This window comes from Myxocyprinus asiaticus, chromosome 13 (genome assembly GCF_019703515.2).
Source record: "Myxocyprinus asiaticus isolate MX2 ecotype Aquarium Trade chromosome 13, UBuf_Myxa_2, whole genome shotgun sequence".
NCBI lineage: Eukaryota > Metazoa > Chordata > Actinopteri > Cypriniformes > Catostomidae > Myxocyprinus > Myxocyprinus asiaticus.
In genome coordinates, this window is record NC_059356.1 from 10,659,549 (window position 1) to 10,687,399 (window position 27,851).

Consider the following 27,851-nt stretch of genomic DNA (forward strand, 5'->3'; position numbering starts at 1 on the left):
TTTTAAATACGAATAGTATAGCTGCTTATTTTAAATATAGATGACCTCAAAGCTTATAGACATGATCTAAAGAAATAACGTATAGGCCATAACATTGCATATCAAGAGAAAGACACAATGAAGGATTTCATTACAAAAGACTTTTATTTACATTTTGTAAAGAATAAATCAGAAGACAGCAGGATATCCCGTATGTGCGTAGCAAGTTTAAACACATTTTGTCTTTGAGACTTGATCACAAGCACTACAGAAAGTTTAGTGTACAAGTCATGAATGTCAATTGCAAATCTCTCCGTTACTGCAAATATAAAATTGGTCTCGTAATCAGAGTTCATAACAGTGGCTAGAAATTACATATAAATATGGTTCTCTTCCTAAAAGAGCTGCAGGTATATCCTCGTATCGGTTTTGAACCTTTGGATAAAGATATGAACGCTGATGTCTCTGCTTATGATCAATACTTCGCTAACATTCGATGCAGATGAAATTCATTGGATAGAAACTGCAATGGAAGACTTACAACCGTCCCGGTTGGAAACACAACCTAAATATTGGATTCAATGGCAAACGGTGGGCTTTTTTTGTCTGTAGGCGAACAAGCAGCCCACTCACTCAATAGTGCAAATGGACACAAATCCAGTGACCAACATCATTCGGTGGCTGCAGGTAGATATTTTTCGTTTCTGCTGTTGCGAGACCAGTTTTGCTGACAGAAATCATTCAAACGGTTTTAAGTTCAGCAAGTTCTACCATTACCCTTCTTTGCAAATACTGCTCACCAACAGCAGACAAATCATAAATATGCTTATTTAAAATATATACAAAAGAAAAAAAAAAAAAGAGCATTTTTATAAAGCCTTAATTCTCACGAAACCAATACGCAGAATTCATCCCAGATGATAACATGCAGTGAAGCAGGAACTAATTGACCTTTTTAACTCATGGTTGTGTCTCCTCTAAGATATCGGGATATTTTAAAGTCTATTTTTTTTCTCTAAAGGTGCTCAAGTAAAGTAGAAAAGCTAAACAATACACATGGAATTCGACCACCCAGTCAAACCAGCCAGTCAAAAATGCCATCTAATAGCCAGATTTGACAGTGCGTCGTTACACAAGGCCATTTCACAAAGGAAATGGAATAAAAAATAACTTCTTTTCAACCTTTTTCAGGGCCGATAAATAAGTTAAATAATTCATTTCATATCAAAAAAGTCAACAAAATACTTCAAAAGAGGGTCCCATTGTTTACCCTGCGTTTCTATCTTGTGATTTGATATGCCGTCTTGAATGGTTCAGAGGGGAACGATTTGACAGCCAAAACCCTCGACTAGTCTCTGCATTCCTATTTCATCGTGACTGAGGCCCGAATCAAAAGCTTGCCATTCTCTACTGAGAGATCATGGGATGTGTTCGTGAAAGTGCTTTTAAGTGTGTGTGTGTGTGTGTGTGTGTGTGTGGTTGGCTAGGTGGATGTGACTGTGGTTCCGCTGCCTAGTTTGATGATCATCTGTTGGCAGTCGTGAAGGGTGCGTTTGTCGCCCAGTTTCTCCAGTGTCCGGGCGGCATCGACCAGCATGCCCACCCTCTGCCCTGGAGCTGACAGGAAGGAGGGGGGCAGATACCGGCACGCCAGCATCACGGCCTCTGCCTGTTCTCGCTGGCCCGGCCGCATCTCACACTCCTCTGTGAAAACACACAAAGTAATGTAAACAGGGTCCAAAATTAACACTTGCCAAATAACAAACTAAAGGTAAAATTGGCATCATAATATATGGTGCAAAACATGGTTTCAATTCAATTGTAAGAATAATGATAAGCTGTTTTACCTTAAAAAATGATCAGAAACTAACTTAAATGCTTTATGCAAATGCAGACATACATAAATGGAGAAACAAACAAATGCTTTTTTTTTCAAAGTGAGGCTGTCAAAAGAGAAATACAGCTACAAATTGCTCCGTGCACACACACGAACACACAAGCTGCATATTCACCTGTTCTACTGCCAGGTGTGGCGCGGCGACGCAGGCTGCGGTCCAAGAGCTGGTGTGTGCGTGTTGGACTGGCTCCTGCCATCAGCCGGGCTGTGGCTTCATGCAGGAACAACTGCAGAAAGAAATGGATGGTTGGGTTATTCAGGCAAGCAGATCCACTGCACCTACACTGGATAATCATGCCTGCAGAAGCTCATTCTGTTAAACCGATTCAAACTTTGAAAGTTGAACTTCATACAATGGAAACAAACAAACAAGAAAATGTTATAAAAAAAAAAAAACACTTTTCCATTAAATTATATATATATATAAAATACTAAATGAAAATGTAATTTTTTTTTTAATAAACTGTAATAAAAAAAAATTAATTTTTTTTTAAAAAAATTACTAAAATATTTACACAATTTAAAGGGGGCATATCAAACATTTTGAATAAAAAATTTTTTTTACAATTCCTGAGGGAAACAAATAGAATATTTTATAAAAGTAAGGCAAGTTAAAATGTTTTTATTATTTTTAATTAAGAATACTAATAAAAAAAATATTCAACAAAAATAATACAGTACCGTTCCAAAAAAAAAAAAAAAAAAAAAAAAAAAAAGTTAAACAATTATATATTTTACACAATTTAAAAAGGTGTTATATCATACTTCGAATGATTTGCTTTTCCCCTGAGAGAAAAAGAATACAATGTTATAAATTACAAAAATAAGTACAAATATGTTTATTTAAAATTTAAAACATTTGTTATTATTTTATTAATTAAAATTAAACTAATTAAATGAAATTAAAAATATAATACTATTTATAGGGCTTATATACTAATAAATAATAATAATAATAATAATAATAATAATTTTATTTTCTCCCCTGAGGGAAAAGAATAGAATGTTATTAAAAATAAAAAGTAAAAATTATTTAATTAAAATAAACAATTAAAAAGTGCATTGAATGAAATTAAAAATATATAATACCATAAAATAAAAAAAATAAGTAAATTAAATTTGAAAAACAATAAATAAAATATTTTTTTACACAATTTGAAAGTGGTCATATCATACTTTTTCAAGAAATGTTTTTTGTTTTGTTTTTTTTTCCCTGAGGTTCAACTGATGTTAGTCAACTTTTTTTTTTGGACCAAAACCAGTTAAGTTATTCAGGACCATATTCCATCATCTCTTGGACTCTTAGAATTGGACCCTTAAAAATTGGGTTTTTCAGAAGGTAAATCTAGAGCGGCAGGTGCTGCACATCCATGAACACCATATGGTTTTCCAAACTTCCTCTCATTTTACTCTGATTAACTCTTCTGGGGCCTCATGAAGAAAACTTTGTGTAGATTTCATACTAAAAGTGTGCGTAGTGAACAAAAGTCAGATTCTGTGTATGCACAAGGGTTTTCAGATGTATAAAACCGTACGTACGCCAGAACCTGCACAAATTCCTTTTATAAATCCCAGTTAGCGAAAGATAGTGTATACATGCACATGATTTATTCCCCATCCCGTCTCCTCCCCAAAATAACCATATATGGAACATACAACACCTGTTTTTACTATGAATAACCTACAGTCTAATCTACATACAATTTCCATATGCATATTGCCATTCAGACACGTGATACTACGGTGTTTTAGGGATGAGAAATTATAGATGATAATACAGCCTGAAGCCTACATGTTGCATGAGAACAGACACTGCTGCTGCTGCTGCATGTGCCTTGAGGAAGAAAAAACAAAACAGTTTTGAATCTTTTTCTTGTTTTATCCAAACATCCTTTAAACAAGATCAATTTACCCGCATCATTATATATTGTTTCACAGATCATATCTTATATTATTATTCACACCACTGGGAAATTATTTTTGATTGTATTAAGCATAAACCTAATCTTAACTTATGCATTTTTGCTTCTCAGGTCATTTTTAACGACTCTTATGAATCTGTATATGGCATTAAACCTGAATGATCCGCTTCAACTACTACACTCTGAGAAAGTGCAAAAAGACTGACAGGCAGAAAGCACAAAGTCTTCTGATTTGCTGATCAAAAAATGTGCCCGCGGTCCACGGCCACGTATTTGTTTGCCGTGTACACAGTCTAGAGCTGTCACAGAGACCGGCGATGTATTTCAGGACACTTATCTCAGAGATTTCTTTCATGCAATAGGAATATTTTCTGTATTAATTAATCATTCCATAATTCATTATGGAACCAAAATTATCACGAGCCAAGAAATCCTCACTGTCATTAAAATAGCATTCCCTCCGTACGATGCCATGGAAAAGTCTTTCATAAGCAGCGCTGTCCATTACCAATATTTCCTTTTTATAGCTTATTTTAATGCATTTTCAATTAGTGACAAAATTAATATAGCCTAATATCGGCTGTACAACTGATTCAAGCGCTTTACTCCACACTTCATTATTCTAGATGTGGGTTATTATATGAAAAGCAGAGTTTATAATCAGTCTTTTCAGTTCATTACATGTCCAGTTGGAGTCGTCAATTCACAAAAACCAGTAAGAGTTTGAAAGCACAGTCAAGAGTGGGTGGACGGTGCCCATATATTTACGGCAAGTTTATTTTTTTTATAAATCCCAATGCGTGCGTGGGAAAATCGCACATTTGCGGATACAACATTTTCTACATCAGGCCCCTTGTGTTTAGAAACAAAAGTATCCATCTTATTTCCTCCTTATTTCCTCATTGTGACTGCAGGCTCTGTTTCTGAACACCCAGTTTCATTGCCTTGTACTGTAAATGTGGGCAGTCAAATAATTGGTGTTTCTGATGTTAGAAATCCAAGGATTTCAGAACAAGCTTGGTTTCAATAGGCAGTCTGGACTGGGGAGGAAGATTTGATTTCCAAACGTTACAATATGCTTCACATTACAATGAACTCTTATCTCAAAGGATCAAGGAACATTTGATTCCTCATCAAAAACCAAACAACACACCAGATAAGGTGTTGGTTGAGGTTTGCAAGTAGGTTAGTGCAATATCTGCAATAGTTTGCTTAAACTGGGACATTTCTTGGTTCAATGAACCAGAGACAAAAATATGGCCACGTCTCATTTAACATCTGGACTTTGTGCTCTGTGTGCATGTCTCACCCTGCGCATGGCCGGTCTGAAGCTCTGAGCGAGTTTGCGGAGAGAGCTCAGGTCCTGCTGGAAGCCCTGCAGCTCTGCAGGTGATGCGGCCGTCGGAGAGCTCTGCTGTGACACCACCTGCTGCTCCCTCCACACGTTAGTTCGCGTCACCAACAACAGATCACACATCAGCAACTGCACCAGCTACAGCAGAGACAAAAAGAGCAGCATGAAACGAGACTGTGTGCCGCTCCAAAAGAGTCTTTGAGAGACATTTTGACATTAGTCAAATGAAATATGTTTATTACAATTACATTTAAATGACTATATTATATCATTCACCAGTCCAGCGGTTTCATCATGAGAGCATTTGTATTAACCCTGTAAAGCCTGACATATGAAAGAATTTTTCTGACATTACACTGTTTTAGTACCATTAGACAAACTGTGTTTTTATGTATCATATTTGATACATTAGGCTTTAAAAGTCATTATCCTCCTAAGGCCCAGCAATTCATTTTTGTGTAGGATATTTGTTATTTAAGTTTTTCTTAGCCCATACGTGCTATAGTGGTAAATCTTGGGGTATTAGCAGAGGACTCCCTGGGCTTTTCAGAGATACCAAATGTTTGAGAGTTTGGCCATGATAACTTCCTCTCGTTGGTCTATAAATGTGGATTGAAAGGTATCACAGCTCAGTTCAGCACATCAAATACAATATGAATCAAATATTCTTTTCTTCAATAAAAATTTTTATCATATGTATTTTATGCAACAAACACAATACTGACATTTAAAAAAGGGAAATTGTCAAACTTTTTTTTTTTTTCGCTGGGTCTCAGGAACTTATGGTAAGATGACATAATCATAGCTTGTAATGTAAAATAATGAGATCTTTATAATGACAGAGCAGGCTGCATATATGAAAATACACAGACATTTTAGATCACACTTTAAATATATCTTATAAAAAGTATATGTCAGAATTTTTAAAGTTCTGTGATTTTTTTTTTATAGTGGGCATGAATGGAGTGTAATGGTGAATGAGAGATATGCCTCAAGCCTGTTGTATCATATTTGATACATGTAAACTCAACATGTTTTTTCAATAAAATAATATACAAAATTTTAACCAAGCACAAGTTGCTTATATTCAGCAAATACTTTACAGCAAATTTTAGAATATCATTAACAATATAATCATTACTGTTACTTTTACTTTATTAAAATAAGCTGTCACTTATCCCAACATAAGTCATTTTTCGTGCAAGTCTGCCACCATTTTAAATAAATTGATATAAACATTGAAACCGCTTTTATTCACAAATAACCACAAGATGGTGGCATAAACATGTGAAACTTCCATACCACAAGTTTTTTTGCTTTTCAGCTTGAACAGAGAGTGAAACAGGAGCCGTCGAACGTTGTGTACCATATTTGATACACACGTCTTTATAGGGTTAAAGGAATATTCCGGATTCAATGCATGATAAGCTCAATCGACAGCATTTGTGGCATAATGCGAATAACCACAAAAAAATATATATATATATATTGACATCCTTCGTTTCATTAAAAAAGGCACCTACAGTGAAAGTGAATGTGGTCAGTCCATAAACATTAAAATATACACGGTTTTCAAAGTATAGCCACAAGATGTACACATTATATGTGTTAACATGATTTTAGTGTGATAAAATCGCTTATAAGCTTTGTTATTGTTTACGTCTTGTGGCTATACTTTTGAAAGTGTGAATTTCCAAATCATTTTTTGTTGTAAAATTAACAATATTTCACAAATGCTGTCAATTGAGCTTAACTGGAACCCAGAATAGTCCTTTTTTTTCTCATTACAAATGAAATAGCAGATCCACTGCACATGTAATACAAAATCTGGAAAATATTGAAAGACAACAAATACATATATGGGTAGTTGACATGAAATTTCAAGAAGTGTCCTGCAATGTGACATGCTATGCTTTGTCTAAAATAAAATAAAATATTTTGAATAATTATAAAAGAAATTAGATGTACTGTATAAGAAATATATAAGAATATATAGTATATTCTAATACAATCTAATTCTTGATTAATTATTATTCATACAGTTTTATATAGAATATTTGTACTTAAAAAAAAAAAAAAATTATAATAATTTGTCACATTGCAAGTCAGCTGCAAAAAGCTAAAGATTATTAAAAAAAAAAAAAAACTTTAAACCTTAAAGAAATGGTGAAAAGTTACCACATCTAAAATGTACACTTTTCTGTATACATTCTCATAAATTTTAACCTAATATCTTGATGTTAAAACAAGATCATGACATGTAATCTGTGATTATTTAAATCCATTTACAACAACCCTAATTAAAGAATTTCATTAAAATACACAAACTTTTTATATACTCTTTGGGATCCTGTAAATAATACACATTGTGTGAAATAGAGGCACTGCGGCTCAGCTCTGTATTGCACTGCAGGAACATTGCACAACTCAAGGCACATGCAATGCAACTACAATGCACTACAGCCCTGTCCAAGTCACAATTTTTGATTTAAAAAAAGTAATGACTTTAAAAGTAAGAGTTTTATATAATAATGTGATTAGAACTGGCAAGGCTGACCCCTATGTACTTATTATGTAGTCAAATGTATACACTAACACACCAATGTTTGGATAAAATTGACTGCATTTTTATTTCTCATGATCTTAAACTTTCAACTAAAAGTCTTATGCTTAAATGCCTGAAATTAGGTTTGTAGACAAATTTAAAAATTGTGCTAATGTATGCATTTCTTAAAACTTTAAATAAATATATATATATATATATATATATATATATATATATATATATATTATATTTTAACTGGATAAATTGGACAAAATAGTCAAGGAAAAAAAAGTCAGCAAGCATCCAGCATATATGGGAACTCATTTCATATTGTTAAAAAAGGATGCAGCTCATGCTGTTGATTGAACAGAATGTGCAGAGCTAGAATCTAAACAAAGAGCGATTAAAGGAATGGTTAACCCAAAAATTAAATTTCTCTCATCATTTACTCACCTTCATGCCATCCCAGATGTGTATGACTTTCTTTCTTCTGCTGAACACAAATGAAGATTTCTAGAAGAATATCTGAGCTCTGTTGGTCCATATAATGCAAGTGAATGGTGACCAAAACTTTGAAGCTCCAAAATTGACAAAGGCAGCGTAAAAGTAATCCATAAGACTCCAGTGGTTTAATCCATGTCTTCTGAAGTGATATGATAAGTGTGGGTGAGAAACAGATCAACATTCAAGTCCATTTTTACAATAAATCTCCACTTTCACATTCTTATATAGTTTTTGCCGATTCACATTCGCAAATCGCAACGTACTGGGCAAGGAGGAGAATTTCTAGTGAAAAACAAGGACTTAAATTTTGATATTTTTCTCACCCACATCTATCAAATCGCTTCTGAATACATGGATTAAACCACTGGAGTTTTATGGATTACTTTTATGCTGCCTTTATTTGCTTTTTGGAGCTTCAAAGTTCTGGTCACCATTCACTTGCATTGTATGGACCAACAGAGCTGAAATATTCTTAAATATTCTTAATTTGTGTTCTGCAAAATAAGTCATACACATCTGGGATGGCATGAGGGTGAGTAAATGATGAGAGAATTTTCATTTTTGGGTGAAATATCCCTTTAATTTGAAACAGCTATATATAAAATAGTTTTTGGTCACTGTACATAACTTCCTTCTATTTGAGTCATTTAAATAAAACAAAAATTATGACTATTATTACTATATATACTATTATTTTAAAATGTTGAAAATATAAATATTTAAGAATGAGTAGTGTCCAAATTTTTGACTGGCAGTGTGTATCTATAAACACATACACACGTAAAATATGTACATGTACCTTGTCTAGAGTGTTGATGTTGCAGTGTGGGCCGAGGTTGAGGCTGTCTCTAAAGAGGCCGCTGGCTTTCTCACAGTAACTGAGGCTGAGCTGGTAGTTCTCTGGTTTGGTCAGCAGAGTGCGCATGGCTTTAAAAGTGTTGAGACAGGCTTTGGGCAGCGGACTCCTGCAAAACAAACAGGATGTACTGAGCACAGACCGAGCTAAACGCAATAAAGCAACACAAAAAGCACATCAAAACGAAGGCGAATTCCTGGGCTGTATAAACAAGCTGATGTGATTCCACAGGAAGAACCACTCTGATCAGAAGAACAGATAACACATGCAATCTCTTTTCAACGTGTTTGATCTTTCCTTTCTTCTGGAAATAATATTCTTGAAAGCAAATATGGCTTGAGAAAGGCGGGCTGTTGCATTTGGGTGTGTGTCAGTTTAATAAAAGTGTTTTGATAACACAGGCCTCCACTATTGAAGTTTCCTGGAGATACACATAGAGCAGTGATTCTTAACTGGTTTTGCTTCAGGCCCCAGATTTAACATTGGACATCAAGTGGCAACCGAACATAAATGTATGCATGAGTATATGGTTTGCTGCATTTTATGACTTGGATGTAGCTTTGCTTTTTTCCCTGCTATCCTGCTGTTATTATACCAGCAACCAGGGCCGTAGCAAGGAATTCTGGACCCCCTGACTGTATATTGGTCTGGGCCCCTTTTGTATAAAAAAAAAAAAAAAAAAATACACTTTAGAATTTGTTGTGGGTCCCCTGGACCTGTGGGCCCCTAGAATCGTTACCACCTTTCACCCCATTAGCTACGGCCCTACCTGCGACCCATGTTTCAATCAGAACAGACCCGTGATGCACTTTTGAGTGGCGACCCACTAGTTGAACAACTGCCGTAAAGTGTCCGGTGTGTATTTGTGTGCATCACTCACTCTGCAGACTGAAGACTGCGTGGTAGGTGTTCCACCGCTGGGTAGAGTCTCTCAGCTGCCATGTCATCTCCCTGGAGCCAATTAATGATCACCACAGCGACCGACGACCACCATTTCGAGTGAGAGTCACAGCCTGGAGGTCAAGGACACAATCATGATCACACACAAACTGTCCTTCAATCACCCAGACTAACATCTGTTTCAATGTGGCAGTGGTTCCCCTCTCTGCAGTGACCAATGTTTTTTAACGCTCTGATACTGATCATTTCAACCAAGGTTCCAGGAGTATGGAGCATAAAACAATCTAGGGTCAAAGCAAAAGCTAATTGAAAGAAAAGTGAAACTGACCTGTAACAGTGGCCATGTTGGATCCGATGGCGAAGGACTGTGTTGTGGCTCCGGCTGCGTCTGATGCACTGGTGAGTAACTGCAGGTATTCCAGAGTGTCAGAGTATTCTCTGTTAAAACAACAAACACCACTTAATTATTATCCAAATCATACATAAAACACTTCATGTGTTCTTTCAAACATCACTGCAGTGTAAAGGTGCAGAATCTAAAATTGGGTAAAAAAAAAAAAAAAAAGAAAAGAAAAAAAGTAAATAATAAAAACAAATTAATTTTTAGTATTAAAAAAAAATAACATACGATTAAGCAAAAATTTATGTTGATAAATAGGTTATATTTAATTAAAACAAATTTATTCATTATATAATACATAGATTATATCTATCTATAGACATATGTTTATTTATAATCTAATAAATAATTTATATTTATTTGATATGTCTAAATTAAGATTCAACATTGACATTTAAATTACACATTTATAAGTAAATTTAGGTTTAGCTTTAACAGTAATTTAGTAACACTTAACAATAAGTTTGTATTCATTAACTTTATTTACTATTTTTCTACATTTATTAATCCAGTTTAATGTTAAATGTAACATATTAATACATTTTTAAAATTAAGTTGTATACACTAATATTAGGTAATAGGTTATGAACTAACAGTGAACAATGGTATATTTTTTAACTTACATTAACCAAGATTAATACTTGCTGATATATGTTATACACACACACACACACACACACACACAGTATATACAGTTGTGCTCAAAAGTTTGCATACCCTGGCAGAAATTGTGAAATTTTGGCATTGATTTTGAAAATATGACTGATCATGCTTTTATTTAAGGATAGTGATCATATGAAGCCATTTATTATCACATAGTTGTTTGGCTCCTTTTTAAATCATAATGATAACAGAAATCACCCAAATGGCCCTGATCAAAAGTTTACATACCCTTGAATGTTTGGCCTTGTTACAGACACACAAGGTGACACACACAGGTTTAAATGGCAATTAAAGGTTAATTTCCCACACCTGTGGCTTTTTAAATTGCAATTAGTGTCTGTGTATAAATAGTCAATGAGTTTGTTAGCTTTCACGTGGATGCACTGAGCAGGCTAGATACTGAGCCATGGGGAGCAGAAAAGAACTGTCAAAAGACCTGCGTAACAAGGTAATGGAACTTTATAAAGATGGAAAAGGATAGAAAAAGATATCCAAAGCCTTGAAAATACCAGTCAGTATTGTTCAATCACTTATTAAGAAGTGGAAAATTCGGCGATCTCTTGATACCAAGCCAAGGTCAGGTAGACCAAGAAAGATTTCAATCACAACTGCCAGAAGAATTGTTCGGGATACAAAGAAAAACCCACAGGTAACCTCAGGAGAAATACAGGCTGCTCTGGAAAAAGACGGTGTGGTTGTTTCAAGGAGCACAATACGACGATACTTGAACAAAAATGAGCTGCATGGTCGAGTTGCCAGAAAGAAGCCTTTACTGCACCAACGCCACAAAAAAGCCCGGTCACAATATGCCCGACAACACCTTGACACACCTCACAGCTTCTGGCACACTGTAATTTGGAGTGATGAGACCAAAATAGAGCTTTATGGTCACAACCATAAGTGCTATGTTTGGAGAGGGGTCAACAAGGCCTATAGTGAAAAGAATACCATCCCCACTGTGAAGCATGGTGGTGGCTCACTGATGTTTTGGGGGTGTGTGAGCTCTAAAGACACAGGGAATCTTGTGAAAATTGATGGCAAGATGAATGCAGCATGTTATCAGAAAATACTGGCAGACAATTTGCATTCTTCTGCACGAAAGCTGCGCATGGGATGCTCTTGGACTTTCCAGCACGACAATGACCCTAAGCACAAGGCCAAGTTGACCCTCCAGTGGTTACAGCAGAAAAAGGTGAAGGTTCTGGAGTGGTCATCACAGTCTCCTGACCTTAATATCATCGAGCCACTCTGGGGAGATCTCAAACGTGCGGTTCATGCAAGACAACCAAAGACTTTGCATGACCTGGAGGCATTTTGCCAAGATGAATGGGCAGCTACAACACCTGCAAGAATTTGGGGCCTCATAGACAACTATTACAAAAGACTGCATGCTGTCATTGCTGCTAAAGGGGGCAATACACAGTATTAAGAACTAAGGGTGTGCAGACTTTTGAACAGGGGTCATTTCATTTTTTTCTTTGTTGCCATGTTTTGTTTTATGATTGTGCCATTCTGTTATAACCTACAGTTGAATATGAATCCCGTAAGACATAAAAGAAATGTGTTTTGCCTGCTCACTCATGTTTTCTTTAAAACTGGTACATATATTACCAATTCTCCAAGGGTATGCAAACTTTTGAGCACAACTGTATACACACACACACACATACATATATACTATACACACACACACACACTCTGTATATATCTTTTTTTTTCAAAGTTATTTTTATATATATATATATATATATATATATATGAGAGAGAGAGAGAGTTTTTTTTTTTCTTTTTTTATTGCACCACAAATACATTTACAAAATCATACATTCGAAAACTGAACTATTTTTTTTATGACTATTTAGGAAAATCTAGCAAATTCTGCCTGTTTTTATTGCTAAATCAGACAAAATAACAAAACAAAAAATCTTCCTTCCATTTAACAATTTTTTGAGGATGAACACGCTTCCTATTAAGTACACACACCGACATGGATATTTTTACAGACAAAAAATACAAGATAATTATTTTTAATGTTATGGTCCAGAACCAATATGGTACTGTGTATCTTAAATGATAAATATATCCAGCTTTGCTGTTTTTTTATTGGTTTAAACAATTTTCACGCTAAAGCTCAAATGGAGAATTTAAGATTAAAATCCAGAAAACAAAACATTTTAAATGTACAGTAAAGATGGATAACCATGTAATTTTGAAACCTGGCATAGAACTAGTTAACCATCTGAATTGGATTATCTGCTTCAAATAGCAGCCCAAACGGACTGATGCGATGAACGCTGACACAGGCCAATAAATCACATATTCCTATTTCCTACTATAGCCTACATTTAATGAGGTACTCACCCGTCCCCATCAGTGAGGGTGTTATCACACTGCGGCTGTGCCACACAGTACAGGGCCTTCTCCAACAGATGCTCACGGAACGCCTGGGTCACCTGAGCCAGCGGGTCAACTACAGACAAACACAAAAACACACAGGAAGGGTGAGACTGGGGAAATCACTATTGGCAACACATTCATAAATAGAGAAAATGAAGAGTGTCAGTAACTTTGCAACAAATGAGCTAAGATCCTTTGAGCCCTCACAAACTGAAGCCTTTAAAAGTCCTGTGGTAATCTGATGCTGACCTGAGTTTCCTGCCTGGCTGTAGACGCTCTCTTTAGGGGTGCTGCGTATGGACCATTCTCCATCCACAAAGAAGCGATGACCAAGTGGGTGACACAACCACTGCATAGCGGGAGGGACACTGCCACTGGGCGAGAGACAGGCCTGTCGAGCGCTGCTCAAGAACACTCGCTATAGGAATACACAGAGACAGAGACAAGAAAAGTCATATCTCCACTCACCATATGTGCTACAGAAACAAAACACCAATACATAATCAACAAGAATGAAAGCAATTTCACAAGCAACTTTCAAATATCTGCACAAGATGAAGGAGACTGTGGCTCTGTGCCAAAACCTATGTAGGCAGCACTTAAAAGCATCACACTCACAGTGGTGAAGTGAAGCAGACGGGGCAGGCTGGTTTTGACTCGAAGGGCTGCAGACACATAGATTTCTGCCAGTGTGGCAACAGGGAGACAGTCTGCTGCACACTCGGCCAGATTGAGCGCACTCAGAGCCATGTGGATCGCAGAGAGATGGCTGCCACCAAGCTTGCCTGCATACACACAGAACCACATCATATATACAATTGTGCTCAAATTTTCATACCCTGGCAGAAATTGTGAAATTTTGGCATTGATTTTGAAAATATGACTGATCATGCTTTTATTTAAGGATAGTGATCATATGAAGCCATTTATTATCACATAGTTTTTGGCTCCTTTTGAAATCATAATGATAACAGAAATCACCCAAATGGCCCTGATCAAAAGTTTACATACCCTTGAATGTTTGGCCTTGTTACAGACACACAAGGTGACACACACAGGTTTAAATGGCAATTAAAGGTTAATTTCCCACACCTGTGGCTTTTTAAATTGCAATGTAGTGTGTGTATAAATAGTCAATGAGTTTGTTAGCTTTCACGTGGATATACAGGCTGCTCTGAAAAAAGATGGTGTGGTTGTTTCAAGGAGCACAATACGACGATACTTGAACAAAAATGAGCTGCATGGTCGAGTTGCCAGAAAGAAGCCTTTACTGCTCCAATGCCACAAAAAAGCCCGGTTACAATATGCCGACAACACCTTGACACGCCTCACAGCTTCTGGCCCACTGTAATTTGGAGTGACAAGACCAAAATAGAGCTTGATGGTCACAACCATTAGTGCTATGTTTAGAGAGGGGTCAACAAGGCCTATAGTGAAATGAATACCATCCCCACTGTGAAGCATGGTGGTGGCTCACTGATGTTTTGGGGGTGTGTGAGCTCTAAAGACACAGGGAATCTTGTGAAAATTGATGGCAAGATGAATGCAGCATGTTATCAGAAAATACTGGCAGACAATTTGCATTCTTCTGCACGAAAGCTGCGCATGGGAAGCTCTTGGACTTTCCAGCACGACAATGACCCTAAGCACAAGGCCAAGTTGACCCTCCAGTGGTTACAGCAGAAAAAGGTGAAGGTTCTGGAGTGGCCATCACAGTCTCCTGACCTTAATATCATCGAGCCATTCTGGGGAGATCTCAAACGTGCGGTTCATGCAAGACGACCAAAGACTTTGCATGACCTGGAGGCATTTTGCCAAGACGAATGGGCAGCTATACCACCTGCAAGAATTTGGGGCCTCATAGACAACTATTACAAAAGACTGCATGCTGTCATTGATGCTAAAGGGGGCAATACACAGTATTAAGAACTAAGGGTATGCAGACTTTTGAACAGAGGTCATTTCATTTTTATTTATTTTTTTGCCATGTTTTGTTTTATGATTGTGCCATTCTGTTATAACCTACAGTTGAATATGAATCCCATAAGAAATAAAAGAAATGTGTTTTGCCTGCTCAATCATGTTTTCTTTAAAAATGGTACATATATTACTGATTCTCCAAGGGTATGCAAACTTTTGAGCACAACTGTGTATATATATTTGCTTAAAGGCCCCCAAATAATGGTAATTCAGTATATAATAATTCAAATAATTATACATACATGGCTTAATATTATAATTCATGTAATCCAAAAGACATTATTGTGGCAGACGAGTAAAATACTGATTATACAATAGCAAAAGTGTCTTTAGAAGTCAATATATTGTTTGTTTTATTACTGAACTTACGTATAGTCAGGGGGCATGATTAATTGTGGTTTTTTTTTTTTTTTGACGTTATTTTTATATATAATAATCACTAAATATGTATGCTTTAAATCAACATCCTTAGTTTTTAGCTGTATCCCCCAACCGTACTCACCAGTCATGTGGAGTTGATGTAGACGGTGGTAGACCAAGGCAGCATCACGGCAGCTCTTGCGGGCATCCTCCTGTAGGGGCCGATTGGAACGGAGGGCTCCAGCCCGGCTGGCCAGCCAGCGACCGACCCACAGTCTCTGCAGACACAAACGCAGAGCGGACCACAGCACAGCACAGGTCAGATCCAGCTGAGAGGTGGGCAGAGGACGGCCGAGAGCTTTGAGACACGTCCACAGGTTCTGAGAGGCCTGAGCAAAGTCTCCCTGCATATATAACACAAGAATATTAGAGAAAAAAAAAAAAAAAAAAGAAATCACACATTATATGCAATGGGACTTGATAAACTGACTTCCACATAAAATACAGATGAGTTTTGTGGTTGCGAGTGTGATTTTACCCTGGCTAGGTCCAGGTCTGCCTGTTTGCGGTGTCTCCAGAAGAGGACAGATGATTCTGAGTGGGGTCTGGTCACCGGTTCTCCATACACTAGCAGTCTGATCAGAACTCCAGCCACCAGAACACCGTTCAACAACCACACCAGTAAAGTGGGCAACAACCAGTCCATCCAACCCCATGAATCTGCTGCATACACACCACAAAAAAAATTAAATAATTTTTGTCAGACAATTTAAATGATTGTCAATTTAGATTGTGAAGTCAATATGGCACCAACATGTACCCTATTAACGTTCTTCCTACATTGTCCTAATGTTTGTGAGTAATTCATCAGTGAACATTACTCCAAAGAAGAACAAGTTTTGTCTTTGTTATTTTTCATCAATTTAGGCCTGTCGCGATTATAACCGTCTGATTGCACTATTTGATCTAACCCATAGCCAGCAGCCATATCACCCTGTAGCTCAAGACCAGTTGCACTTCTCGTAAAGAGTAGGGGTGTAACCCTGGTGTCTGGCCAAATTTCCCCCCATTGACCCTTATCAATCATGGCCTCCTAATAATCCCCATCCATGAACTGGCTCAATCACTCTCCTCTCTCCTCTCCACCAATAGCTGGTGTGTGGTGAGCGTACTGGTGCACTATGGCTGCTGTCACATCATCGAGCTGGATGCTGCATGCTTGTGGTGGTTGAGGAGAGTCCCCTGTTCATAATGTAAAGTGCTTTGAGTGCAGTGTCTGAAAAAGCGCTATATAAATGCAATATTCAATTCAATAACATTGGTTATTTGAGATTGCCAAATAATTGTGGTTTTCTAATTCCAATCACATTTTAATGCCCAAATAAGGGAATCTTAAGCAAATATACTGTATAAGTGCCAGGAACAGCGTGTTTGTGTGTCATTCAGTTAAACTCTGAGTCTGAGCATCACTCGTGTCATGGCAAATGTTCCTGGTTCATACACGCAGTGACAAAGAGAGGAGATGCACGCTTACTATATTTCTGTGGAGTGATAAAATGATTAAACGAAATCTCAAAGGACAAAGGAAAATTCATGACAAATAAGGGCTTGCGGGTTTAATCAGAGCATTAAAATAACACGTGAAAGTGAAGAAATTAGGAAAGAAATTTTTTTATTGCATAATATAATAAAATATTATATATATTATATATATAATTTAATTTATTATTACATTTATATATGATTTTAATACAAATACATAAATGTAAAATAGGAGTTCAAAAAACAACAGTGTATATGTAAAATTGACCAAAACTAAAGAGAGATATATTTAGAAATATTTTGATATTTAAAACGTTATTTTTCATGTCATTCATACGTTTTTAAAGCCTTAAAAGGAAATCACATGTTGGCTATTTTGATAACTCCTTTTCCATGTTTCATGAAAGAAAATCAAAGATGTCAAACAAAATGAGGGCGAGTCAACTATGACAGAATTGTCAGTTTTTGGCTAAACGAAGGGGCCGAACATGTTTTTGCGTCAACCTGCACTGTTTTATCTCAGAAGTGCCTCATTTTTAAGATACTGTGTGAAGTTAAAAAACTTTTCTCGAGAAGCCAGTGTTCTGTTGCATTTGTTGCACTGCATCTAGATTTTCAATGCAAGAACATGTTCGGTCTTCAAGTACTGTACATGGCTATAAGGAAAATACTTCCCAAACCAAGGCCACTAAAAAGGTGGCTGCTAACTGACTGTTGAGTTCTTTTGCCTTCACTCAAATCTCTCCTGAGTTGACATGGGAGTATCAGCACCTGCTTCCGGCACTGCCAGCATACTCCTGCTTCCTACATGTCCTGAGACAGATGCTCCAGAGCTGCTCCAGCCCCCACACAGCAGAGACGCCAGTGGGTTAAAGGACAGGAAGAGGAGGGTGAAAGCACACAGAGCCATGCGAGAGCGGTCCAACATTCCTCCAGCCCTCTCAACCACCGGCTAATAGAGAGAGAACAAGAAAGAAAGATGGCAAGTTGTTGTGTTGTGGCTATTCTTCTATCCTCAAGCAATCGAATTATCCACACTGTACTAAAATCACAAGAAAACAATTCCATTATGGTTAAAGGCATGATAGCAGCTTTGGATGATTTGATGGATGACAGGCCCACCTTGCTGTCTTCTCCCATTGGGCTGTCTGGTTCTGAGTCGCTGCCGTGATGGGAGTAGGGTCCGCTGGACTGGGGGGAGCCAGCATCTGAGGATGGAGGGGTGGGAATCTCTGGTTTCACATCCACCTCCATGGTCACAAGATCCTTCAGAGACTCTGTGAAGACAGAGTGACCAGTCAACGCAAAGAAACTTGTTTCTGGGAACATATTGCTACGGCAGGTAGATAATTTCGGAATATGCTTCAAGTCAACCCATTTACTTCCATAATGTCACGCTTTTGTGAGTGAATCATCACCAATAAAATCAAAATAAGACGAGACTTGATTTCACTCATCAAAAATAGATCAGATTTTGGAAAGTGGCCATTCCACACCAGAAGTTCACACTCAAGTCCATCTTGATATATCCCAATAGTAATGCTTGTTTTGCAAATCTATCAATATTTGCTATTTTTTGCTGTAGACTTTATTACATTAATGTTAACCTAAAAAATAAAAAAAGCCTAAATAACTACTTGGCTATTGGCCTAAGCAATATCAGCCAAAAAGGTAAGTTGTTTCAAAGGCAGGTTAATACATACAGTAGATTATGGCACACTATTACATTTTAATGAAAGTTTACGATAACGTGCGCTGAGTTATGCACAACCATGGCCAGAAACATGTATTAAGAAAGTAAACAGGGTCAATTTTGGTTTCACATTGGCTTTAGAGCAGAGCAAGGTACTCTGGACGTGCTTACTGTTATTCTGGATGGACATTTTGAGAGCCATGTTCTCCTGCTTCAGTTTTTGGTTGGACTGCTGAAGGTAGCGGATGTGATCAATGGCTTTCCTCAATACTGCCGACTTATTGAGCTGCGCAAGAGACAATCTTCAATTTAAAGTGATAGCAAGAACATTTTTAACCCTTCTCACTGGCTACAGGTAAGACAAAAGCTACACAAGGTGGTTTGCGTAGCTCATTTCATCAGGTCAAAGCTTTCAAACAAATTTCAATGAAGTGTCGCTGGCAGTAAGGATATTCTACTGGTAACTGAGCAACCAGACCAATGTAAAAGTTGGTTTTGACAAAGACAATGGGGGCCAACCTTAGCTTCCGTTCCCGCCACCAGATCTTTGAGCTCGATAATCTTGTCGTTGATGGAGGAGCGGTAGCGTTTCTCAATGGCGTTGTGGGCAGTGCGTTTCTCACCCTTGTGCGGCTGGCTGCCTGGTTTCCCACTGATGGTGATGCGGTTGATGGGCAGTTTCTCTGTGTCCACTACTAGTGGAACGGTGGTCAGGATGGTGCCGCCACTCATCAAAGCCTGAAACAGAGATGGATTGACAGAATAGCAAAGTGAGAAATTACAGAAAAAAGATTCAAACATGCCTTGTAAGCAAGAAAAGAGCAAACAATGGTAAATAAAAGGCAATCTATGGTTTAAAAATGTGATTTTAATATCAAATGTCTAGAACATTGATGATAACAGTAATGATATGCCTAGTCTGTTCACACAAAGAGCCAAACAAAAAAAGCAAACCCAAATGCTGACTAAAGGCCTATTCACACCAAGAGAAGTGAAAAAGGACTCATCATTCACATGCTTGAATGCAAGATGAAACTCATCTGACGAAACAAATTTCACTTGCTTTAACCAGTGATGTAGGAATGGTTCTACAGTATTTCTACAGCAATACTGTATATATTCTGAGACAGAAGAGATGAATGAGTCAGCTCCTGGAAAGCCAGTTCCAGACACCTGACCCAAAAGCTTGCATCTTATCAGTCAGTGAGTTTTGTTGCTAAGTTATTGAAACGAAAGATGAAAAAAAGCCAAACAAACAAAAAACAAAAACATACCAAACAAAATCCACAAAAGACAAACACAAAAAACAAAACAAAACAAAAAAATAAAAATAATTAAACAAACAAAGCTACAAAACAACACAAAGCTAAACAAAAACAAACCAAACCTTTCCAAGCAAAACCAAATTATGCATGACATGAAACAAACAAAACAACTCCCCTTCCCCCGAAAACCCCCCAAAACATAGCCAAACAAAACCAATCCACAAAACAAAACAATAAAACCAAATACAAAAAAAACACAAAACCACAAAAAACAAAACAAATTAAAACAAAAACCAGACAAAATCACACACAAAACAAGCACAAAACCAATCCAAACACAAAACAACTCAACAAAACAATATAAAACTAAACAAAACAGTGTTGAGAATGTGTTGTGTACCTGCAGTGAGGTGTTCTGGACAGGTGCAGTGGATGTAGCCAGCGATGTGATGCAGGGTGTTGCTACTGTTGTTACTATGGATACATCAGGTTTCAGAGTAGTTAGCAAGAGAGACTCAGCCTTAATGAACTGAGGCTGTAACAAAAACTGCAACACACAAATACAGAGGGGGTCAATAAGAAAATTCAAGTCACAACTCAAAGAAACATGATGCTAATATGAATGATTGGGCATGTGCGCATCAGTGATTCAAATGAAAGCACTTACGGGAACCTGCTGAACATGAGGGGAGATGGTCTGTGTGGGTGGGCTGGAGGAGGTGGTCAGGACAGGTGTAGTCGGGAGGCTCTGCACCTGAGCTTGAATGGCCATTGGCTGAACGTTCTGGGGAGAGGCGTGGAGACTCGTGATTGGCTGAGGGGAGCTCTGCTGATTGACAGCTGCAAGAACCAATGAGATCATAAGGGGAAAGAAATGGCAAGAAAAAACAAATAAATTAAAATGTAAATCAAATGTTTTCATATCAGAAATCATAACTGCCTTTGTTATAATTTGAGGAAATCTTGTTCTGTTGACAATACTGTGATCGCACCCAATAAACACGATGAACGTACAAACATTCACAGACTTGTCAATAAAGAGATTCACATTCATTAGCTATAGTAATAAATCGTTCATGTCACCTGACTGTACTTTGATCTATGCTAGTGTGATGCTGTATTCTCTCTTGGACCTGGAGACATTACCTAAACTTCGAAACGATAAGATGGAAAGGAAATGATAAGGGAACATACCGTACAAAGAATGAATGTGGGTGGTGCTGCACTATACATGAAAACTCTACTACACAATGTGTGGCAAAAGGTCACTAGGTTACCAGGACTAGAAAAAGGTGACATCACGACAGTCTGCACCTTGAACTGTTATTTCATAACAAACCCTCATATCAGGGCTGTCTGAAGCGAAATGTCAGTGCTGACATATCATTGGTTGGAGAGCGATCAGCTGATGCACTTTAGCAGTTGTCCCATTACACATTGACACAATACAACATAAATAATTTTAAAACACAATAATTATAATAATACACATCTGGAAATCCAAAATGTAATAATACCAGGGGAAAAAATGGTTGATCCAAATTCTATTGCCAATTTCGCTCTACTTTTGAAATTGTTGTTGTACAGGAATTTGACACCACACTTATGAAGCTGACACAGTTCAGCTGGAGACTGAATACCAAACTAAGTTAGCTTGTATATTTTAAATATCCTTAATAAGACGATGGCCAAATGTCTGGCTCTGCAAGGTTAATAGTTCAAGCTCACCGGTGTAGCCATTCTGGTTGGGGTAAGTGACCATGGGCTGCTGCTGCGGTTGGGGTGTAGGCGAGCTGAAGGGAGTCTGCTGAGTGGAGCCAAACACTGGGCTCTTCCCAGCCGGGGTGGAAGGATGGAGGCTGGCAGATGGAGCAGGCTGAGCTTTGGGTTGCATGGTCTGCAGTGTGGTGGGGTTTCCAGGGGTGGAGGTCACCTGGGCCAGCAGAGACTGCTGAAAGGTGTGAGGGTGGAACACCTTGTCTGGGATGGAGGAGCTGCGGGTGATCGGGGGGCCCAGCAGGGCGTCCAGGTGAGGGCTGCTGCTGAGGATGGAGGAGGTGGTGGTGGGCACGGAGGAGGTGGGTGGAGGAGACGAGGGGCTGGAGTTAGGCAGGCCTGAAAGGTCCGGTGTGCGGGCAGGAGGAGCGGGGAATGGAGCTTGATCAAACAGCCCTCCGAACTCCATGTCTTGGTTGTTGATAAGCTGGAGCATGTCTGTCAAAACAGGGAAAGACAGAGAGTGAGCAATGGGTTTCTCAGTGGTTTTCATGTATCATAATCAATTATTGCCGGTTAAATGACGGAAAGTATAAAATAATATTGGATTTTGTAGTATCGTATCAATAAACAGATTCATGGCACCTGTTCCAAGTGAGTATGTAAGCCAATCCATTCTTGCCAGGGGAGTAAAGTACTTGTACTTAAGTACTGTTGACACTAAATACTAAAAGTAAGTACTTTTATGTAATTATGCAAGTAAAAAAATATATATATTTAATTCAGACCCGTAGCACTCTTTACCTACATTTTTAGCAGGTTCTCAAGACTTTATTTAATTAATCTTTATTTAATATATTTTTTCGCATCTCATTGACATGCCAACAATCAAATCACACTCTCACTCATTAACTTCAAATCCATTTGAATGTAGAATGTAATTAGCCAAATAAACAAACCCAAAAGCGGAGCTATATTCAAATCCAAATCAGCCGCTGATGAATTTCACTTAAAACATTTAAAGTTGCATTTCAGGTAACAGGTGTCTGGATATTGGTTTCAGTTTAACATCTGGTGTGTTCCAGAGACTAGGCAGGACATTTCATTTGATTCATTTGTTTTCATGGATTACTTTGTACATTTTAAAATTGCGAACATTTAACAGGTTGCTTTGCAAAGTATGTCCATCAAAGTTACTTTAATGCAAAAATCTATCTTCATTTCTGTCTATTTCTGAAGCTGAGGAAAAAACACTTTACCTTAAAATATTGTACTTTAAAAGTACACTTGCGCTCAAGTAGGCCTATGTCATTGGTTTTTGTATGCTTTGAGTTCTGATACTTGCATACTTAAAATATTTTGTGTATGAATTTATAAAAGAATATTTTCTCTGTACTATTTCTTACCTCTGGTTCTCACAGAGAAAACAGTCGAATACAGTCATCCAAATAAGATACTGGTACATCGGACTGTTTCTAGAAAAACTCTTGTATTTGAATATGCAATATGATTAAAAAAATGTTAAAAGGGAAGATTTTTCATGTCAACACACTAAAACAAGTTTTATTTACTCATTGTGCTCAATATTTTGGGTTGGTGTGTCAAAAAGAAGGGATACATGATGTGTCAAGGCCTGTAAAGTTGGCGCCACACTAGCAGATTCCAAACAACTTGATTTTGGCCAAGGGTGTCACGCTTCCTCACTGTTTTGCTGAGATCTCGCTCTCTTCAGTTGGAGGTATGACACACTTGCCGATTAATGGAGGGGTGACAAATAGGGGGTGGGTAAAAATATTGTTTTTCCGATTAATCGTGATCTTCATTTGAACGATCTCGATATCGATTCTTAAATCCCGAGATCGATCTTTCACTCAATGCTCAACCCACTACTACAATGGGAAGAAATCACTTGCATTTGCAAACAAATTTCACGCTATGCGACTGAAGTGACTAAAGTGAATATATTCGGCAACTGGCTGGTAAATGTTTACATTTCACTCACCAGTAATTGTGTAGTTTAGTCGTGAAGTGTTCAGCAGCGAGATCCTTTCACAGCGTGTTGACAGTAAAAGTTGTTCCGTGTAATGTGTGTCCAAAGACAAGATCCACGCAACCCATTTGTCACTGAGTAACGTCTCTTTAATACCCTTTCTGTTCTTACAGTCAGTTGTTGATCAAAAACAACTAAAAAAAAAAACTCATTTAATTCTAATCATGCATCGCACAGATGAGGTAAAGCTATTCGAGTCCTCTCTCATTTATATGAGCTCATTTAAAGGCACTGTTTACAGAAATGCCATTGTTTGTTAAAGAGACAGTACCGGTTTTAGCACGTGTTCAACAAATCAATGTAAATACTTGTAAATAGTACATATTATGCAATTTAACAATAAATATGTAATAAAAATAATATATGAAATATATCTCTCTTATTAATTGTCAAATTAATATTTTCCTAATGTATCTAGTAAAAAGGTCCCCTGTATAATTAACAGCATTAGCTGGGAGATAATTTATTTTATATGCAAGCAAAAGGGACATTATAACTTAAACCCATATGAATAGATATTGAATCAAAATCTAATCGAGAGCTTATGAATTGGAATCGAATTGAATCAGGAAATCTATATCAATACCCTGAAACATACCGACTCACCACAACTCTCTCTCTTTGATTCCATGTCACGTGGAGCTCGCCGAAATAACAATAGGAGTACTGCGTGAGCATAAGCAATTATAATAGATTGATTTAGAAAGCGATGCATACTTTGTAAAAATTTGATCATGTATTTTCCCCTCAAGGCTTGCTGTAGAACATCTGGCAGATGCTAATGCGTGATTTGTCTTCCTCCACCTGACCGTTGATTATGTAAATGAAGCTATCACCTGAAAATCACTGGAAATAACGGCTTGTGTGGTGCTGATTAAGATGCAAACAAAGCACAAGTTCATTGTCCACTCACATTGGATCTGATCTCTGTGACTCTTTCACCCAAACCTCTGCCATAAAGCATGGCAAATTCATCCGATGGCTGCAGAGAGCTAATTCACTTGTAGGATGGAGCAAGTGATCTGACTGCAAAGAGCCACATTACAGAGTTTCAACATTCAGAAATCCTCTTGCACAATGACAGAGACCCAGCCACAACCTCAACACTAAGCCAGATTAATACATGCATAAGAGAAAAATCTTACCAAAGATATGGCTAAAATGAAAATGGATGCAGACGAGTGCACAAATAAAATACAAGGGGCATTTAGTGATTTAATGATCAACTTAATTATTTTATAGTTTTTAACGATTTTATTATGTATTTAATTACTTATTAATTTAATGGTTTAATTCTGAGTAATTTGGCCCTCCATACTAAAACACAAAATACACCATTTATCCTCCCAAAGGAAACAAAGAAAGGTTTGGCACTTTTTTTTTTTTTTTTTTTTAATATCATTATAGTGTAGTTTATAGTACTTTGGAGCATAGAGATTCAAACACTCAAATGTTAATATTATTATTATTTTAAAAAGTTGTAGTGAAAATGTGTTCAAACATATTTTACTGATTATTATAGTAAGGAGTGTATAATGCAATTCAAGCACTTTATATACAGAGAACAATTATAACGATTATTATTATTATTATAGTTTTGTAATATTTTACCATTTTATTTTCTACTATTGTTTATTACTAAAGATATTACAATCAGAAATAGTTCGTTTTAAATAATAGTAATAATAATAATAATAATAGAATATTTTTACTATTATTTATTACTAAATATTTTATAATCATAGATCGTTATTAGATATTTTATAAATAATAATAATAATAATAATAATAATAATAATAATAGGTATTGTAAATAATGTTATTATTATAGTGATTATTTTATTATTATAACAGTGGGACTACTCTACTGGAGAGTTCACGACAGTGTAAAAAAACATTTATTTGCTCCATATTTCTTCTCCATACATCTGAATCCATATTTACACACAAGACTCCTTCAGTGCTTGTGCACAGACATGGCGGCCAGTGTGTTTGTATGAGGTGATCGCCCTCGACCAATCAGAGGAAGAGAAAGCGCGTGCTCTCAACGAGAGGTTACTATCGGACACCGTCCACACCAGCACAGGGGTTACTCTCGGTTAGGTCACATTTAAACACACAAAAACTGTGGATGCACTTTCAATTTGACCGTTACAAAGATGAACACTAAATCATATAATAACAAAAATCATTGAAGGATTTTAACCGTCGAAGTGTGTAATATATATATATATATATATTATTTTGTAAACAAATTAATACTTATCGGAATTTTATATAGATAGAATGAATGAAACTTAATCTTGATATGTTATTGAATTTAGAAATAAAATGAAAATAATGAGAGAATTGTGTTGGTAGGCCAAAATCTGTCTGAACCTTTTAAGAGGGAAAGCCCGACAGTAACCTTGTGTGACGTCAGCTGGACAAGTTGGAGGGGGCGTGGCTGTTCCTAATTCAACTTCTGCTGATAGACAGTGAATACTGTCCACCATCCTAATGACATGCTGCATTATATTTCTACAGGACCTGATCTGTATAATCGCAAACATTTAGGGCGCTATTAAGCATGCGCAAATAAAACCCCAGCTAGCTGTTATGCGTTTTCCCAGCTGACTTTACAATGCATTTGTTTCCGAGCAAAACATGGTAATATAGTGATTAGATCTGACAGCTTGCACTGTATCACAACTTTGTCAATAAGACTAATTGTTATGTTATGAACACGTTTATGTGTCTGACAGCACCATCAGCCTTCATTTATGTCTGTTCCAAAGCTGCACAAACACAAAGCAACACTTTGTTCAACTTGCTAACCAGCGATGGAAGTGTAAACAAACGCTCTCTTACCATCGATGTCATTGAGCAGGGCTGTGTCAATATCACTCGGATCGTGTAAAGACAAACTGGAGTCTAAGGTGTCCAGTGACGGGTCGTCAAAAGAAAGATTCATTTTCCTCCTATGCGTTTTCAAGCTAACTTCAAAAGTGTTTCAGTCCATACACGCTCACACAAATGTTACTCCATGTAAACTAGGCACTTCTTGCACTTATCAGGCGAGTCAATATGCAGGGACATTTGTTGCCTAGCACACGTCCTCTTTAATGTCGATAAATTCAACTTTGTTGCCGAGTCAGTCAACTACCTGCTCGCGTCCGTTTCCACACTGGTGAACACGGCAAAGTTGACTTAAGTGTTTGCTTTGCACAATAGCATGCTAACAGCGAGAGCCAGGCAAATCCCAGAGCGCTGCGGGTGATTGACACGCCCTATGACCAATCAGAGGCCGACATTTCAGTTAACGCTACCTCACGTGGTCAGAAATTGCATTGAATTATTAGGAGGAAAATATTGAATTGCAGTTGATTTGTCACATATTTAAGATTCGATTTAAGAGTGATTTTTGGACAAAACGCCGTAAAGCAGCTGTTTTATTTATTAAGCGTTTAACAGCTATTTAAACGTGTGTAAAGACACCGACTTTTTAAAACATACGCGGAAAAGCAAGATATGTTAAGAAAATAAATATACTCATTTTTTTTACACTCAAACTATGTATATTTTGTTTTAATAAATACTTAAGTTTTGTTGACAAAATCTCAATCGGCAACAGCATGGTCGGGCCTTCAGTGGGCTTGTCTCCGTTAGCCAATCAGAGTTGAGCAGGGGCGGGCGCTGGACGCTCATGGTTGTCTGAGCGGCAGCGATGACTCCGCCTGTAGAACCAGAGAAACCGACCAATGGGGACGCGGAAAGCGAGTGGGGTGATATGACGTCACGAATGTGGTTCCCGTGATTACATCATGTATTCCTCATAGAATAATACGG

The 27,851-nt window shown here is 37.3% G+C and overlaps 1 protein-coding gene across 3 annotated transcripts; it reads right to left on the minus strand.

Annotated features, from left to right (window-relative positions):
* Positions 1-125: 125 nt before the first annotated feature.
* LOC127450786 (sterol regulatory element-binding protein 1-like) lies at positions 126-27,247 on the minus strand. Of its 3 annotated transcripts, none has more exons than XM_051715139.1 (19): positions 26,874-27,247; positions 21,986-22,471; positions 20,925-21,097; positions 20,658-20,804; positions 19,512-19,730; positions 19,164-19,278; positions 18,422-18,576; positions 18,071-18,251; positions 16,296-16,477; positions 15,900-16,161; positions 14,036-14,202; positions 13,667-13,835; positions 13,382-13,490; positions 10,286-10,395; positions 9,938-10,070; positions 9,001-9,166; positions 5,108-5,290; positions 1,992-2,103; positions 126-1,683 (listed from the first exon to the last, which is right to left on the minus strand). In XM_051715139.1, exons 1-19 carry the CDS (start codon positions 26,974-26,976, stop codon positions 1,463-1,465), a joined length of 3,393 nt encoding a protein of 1,130 aa, XP_051571099.1. In that variant the 5' UTR covers positions 26,977-27,247; the 3' UTR covers positions 126-1,462. The 3 variants fall into 3 exon arrangements, with proteins under 3 accessions (XP_051571099.1, XP_051571098.1, XP_051571100.1); XM_051715138.1 differs by having other exon boundaries at positions 16,296-16,480; positions 26,874-27,246; XM_051715140.1 differs by lacking the exon at positions 26,874-27,247 and adding an exon at positions 24,937-25,035 and having other exon boundaries at positions 16,296-16,480.
* Positions 27,248-27,851: the final 604 nt, after the last annotated feature.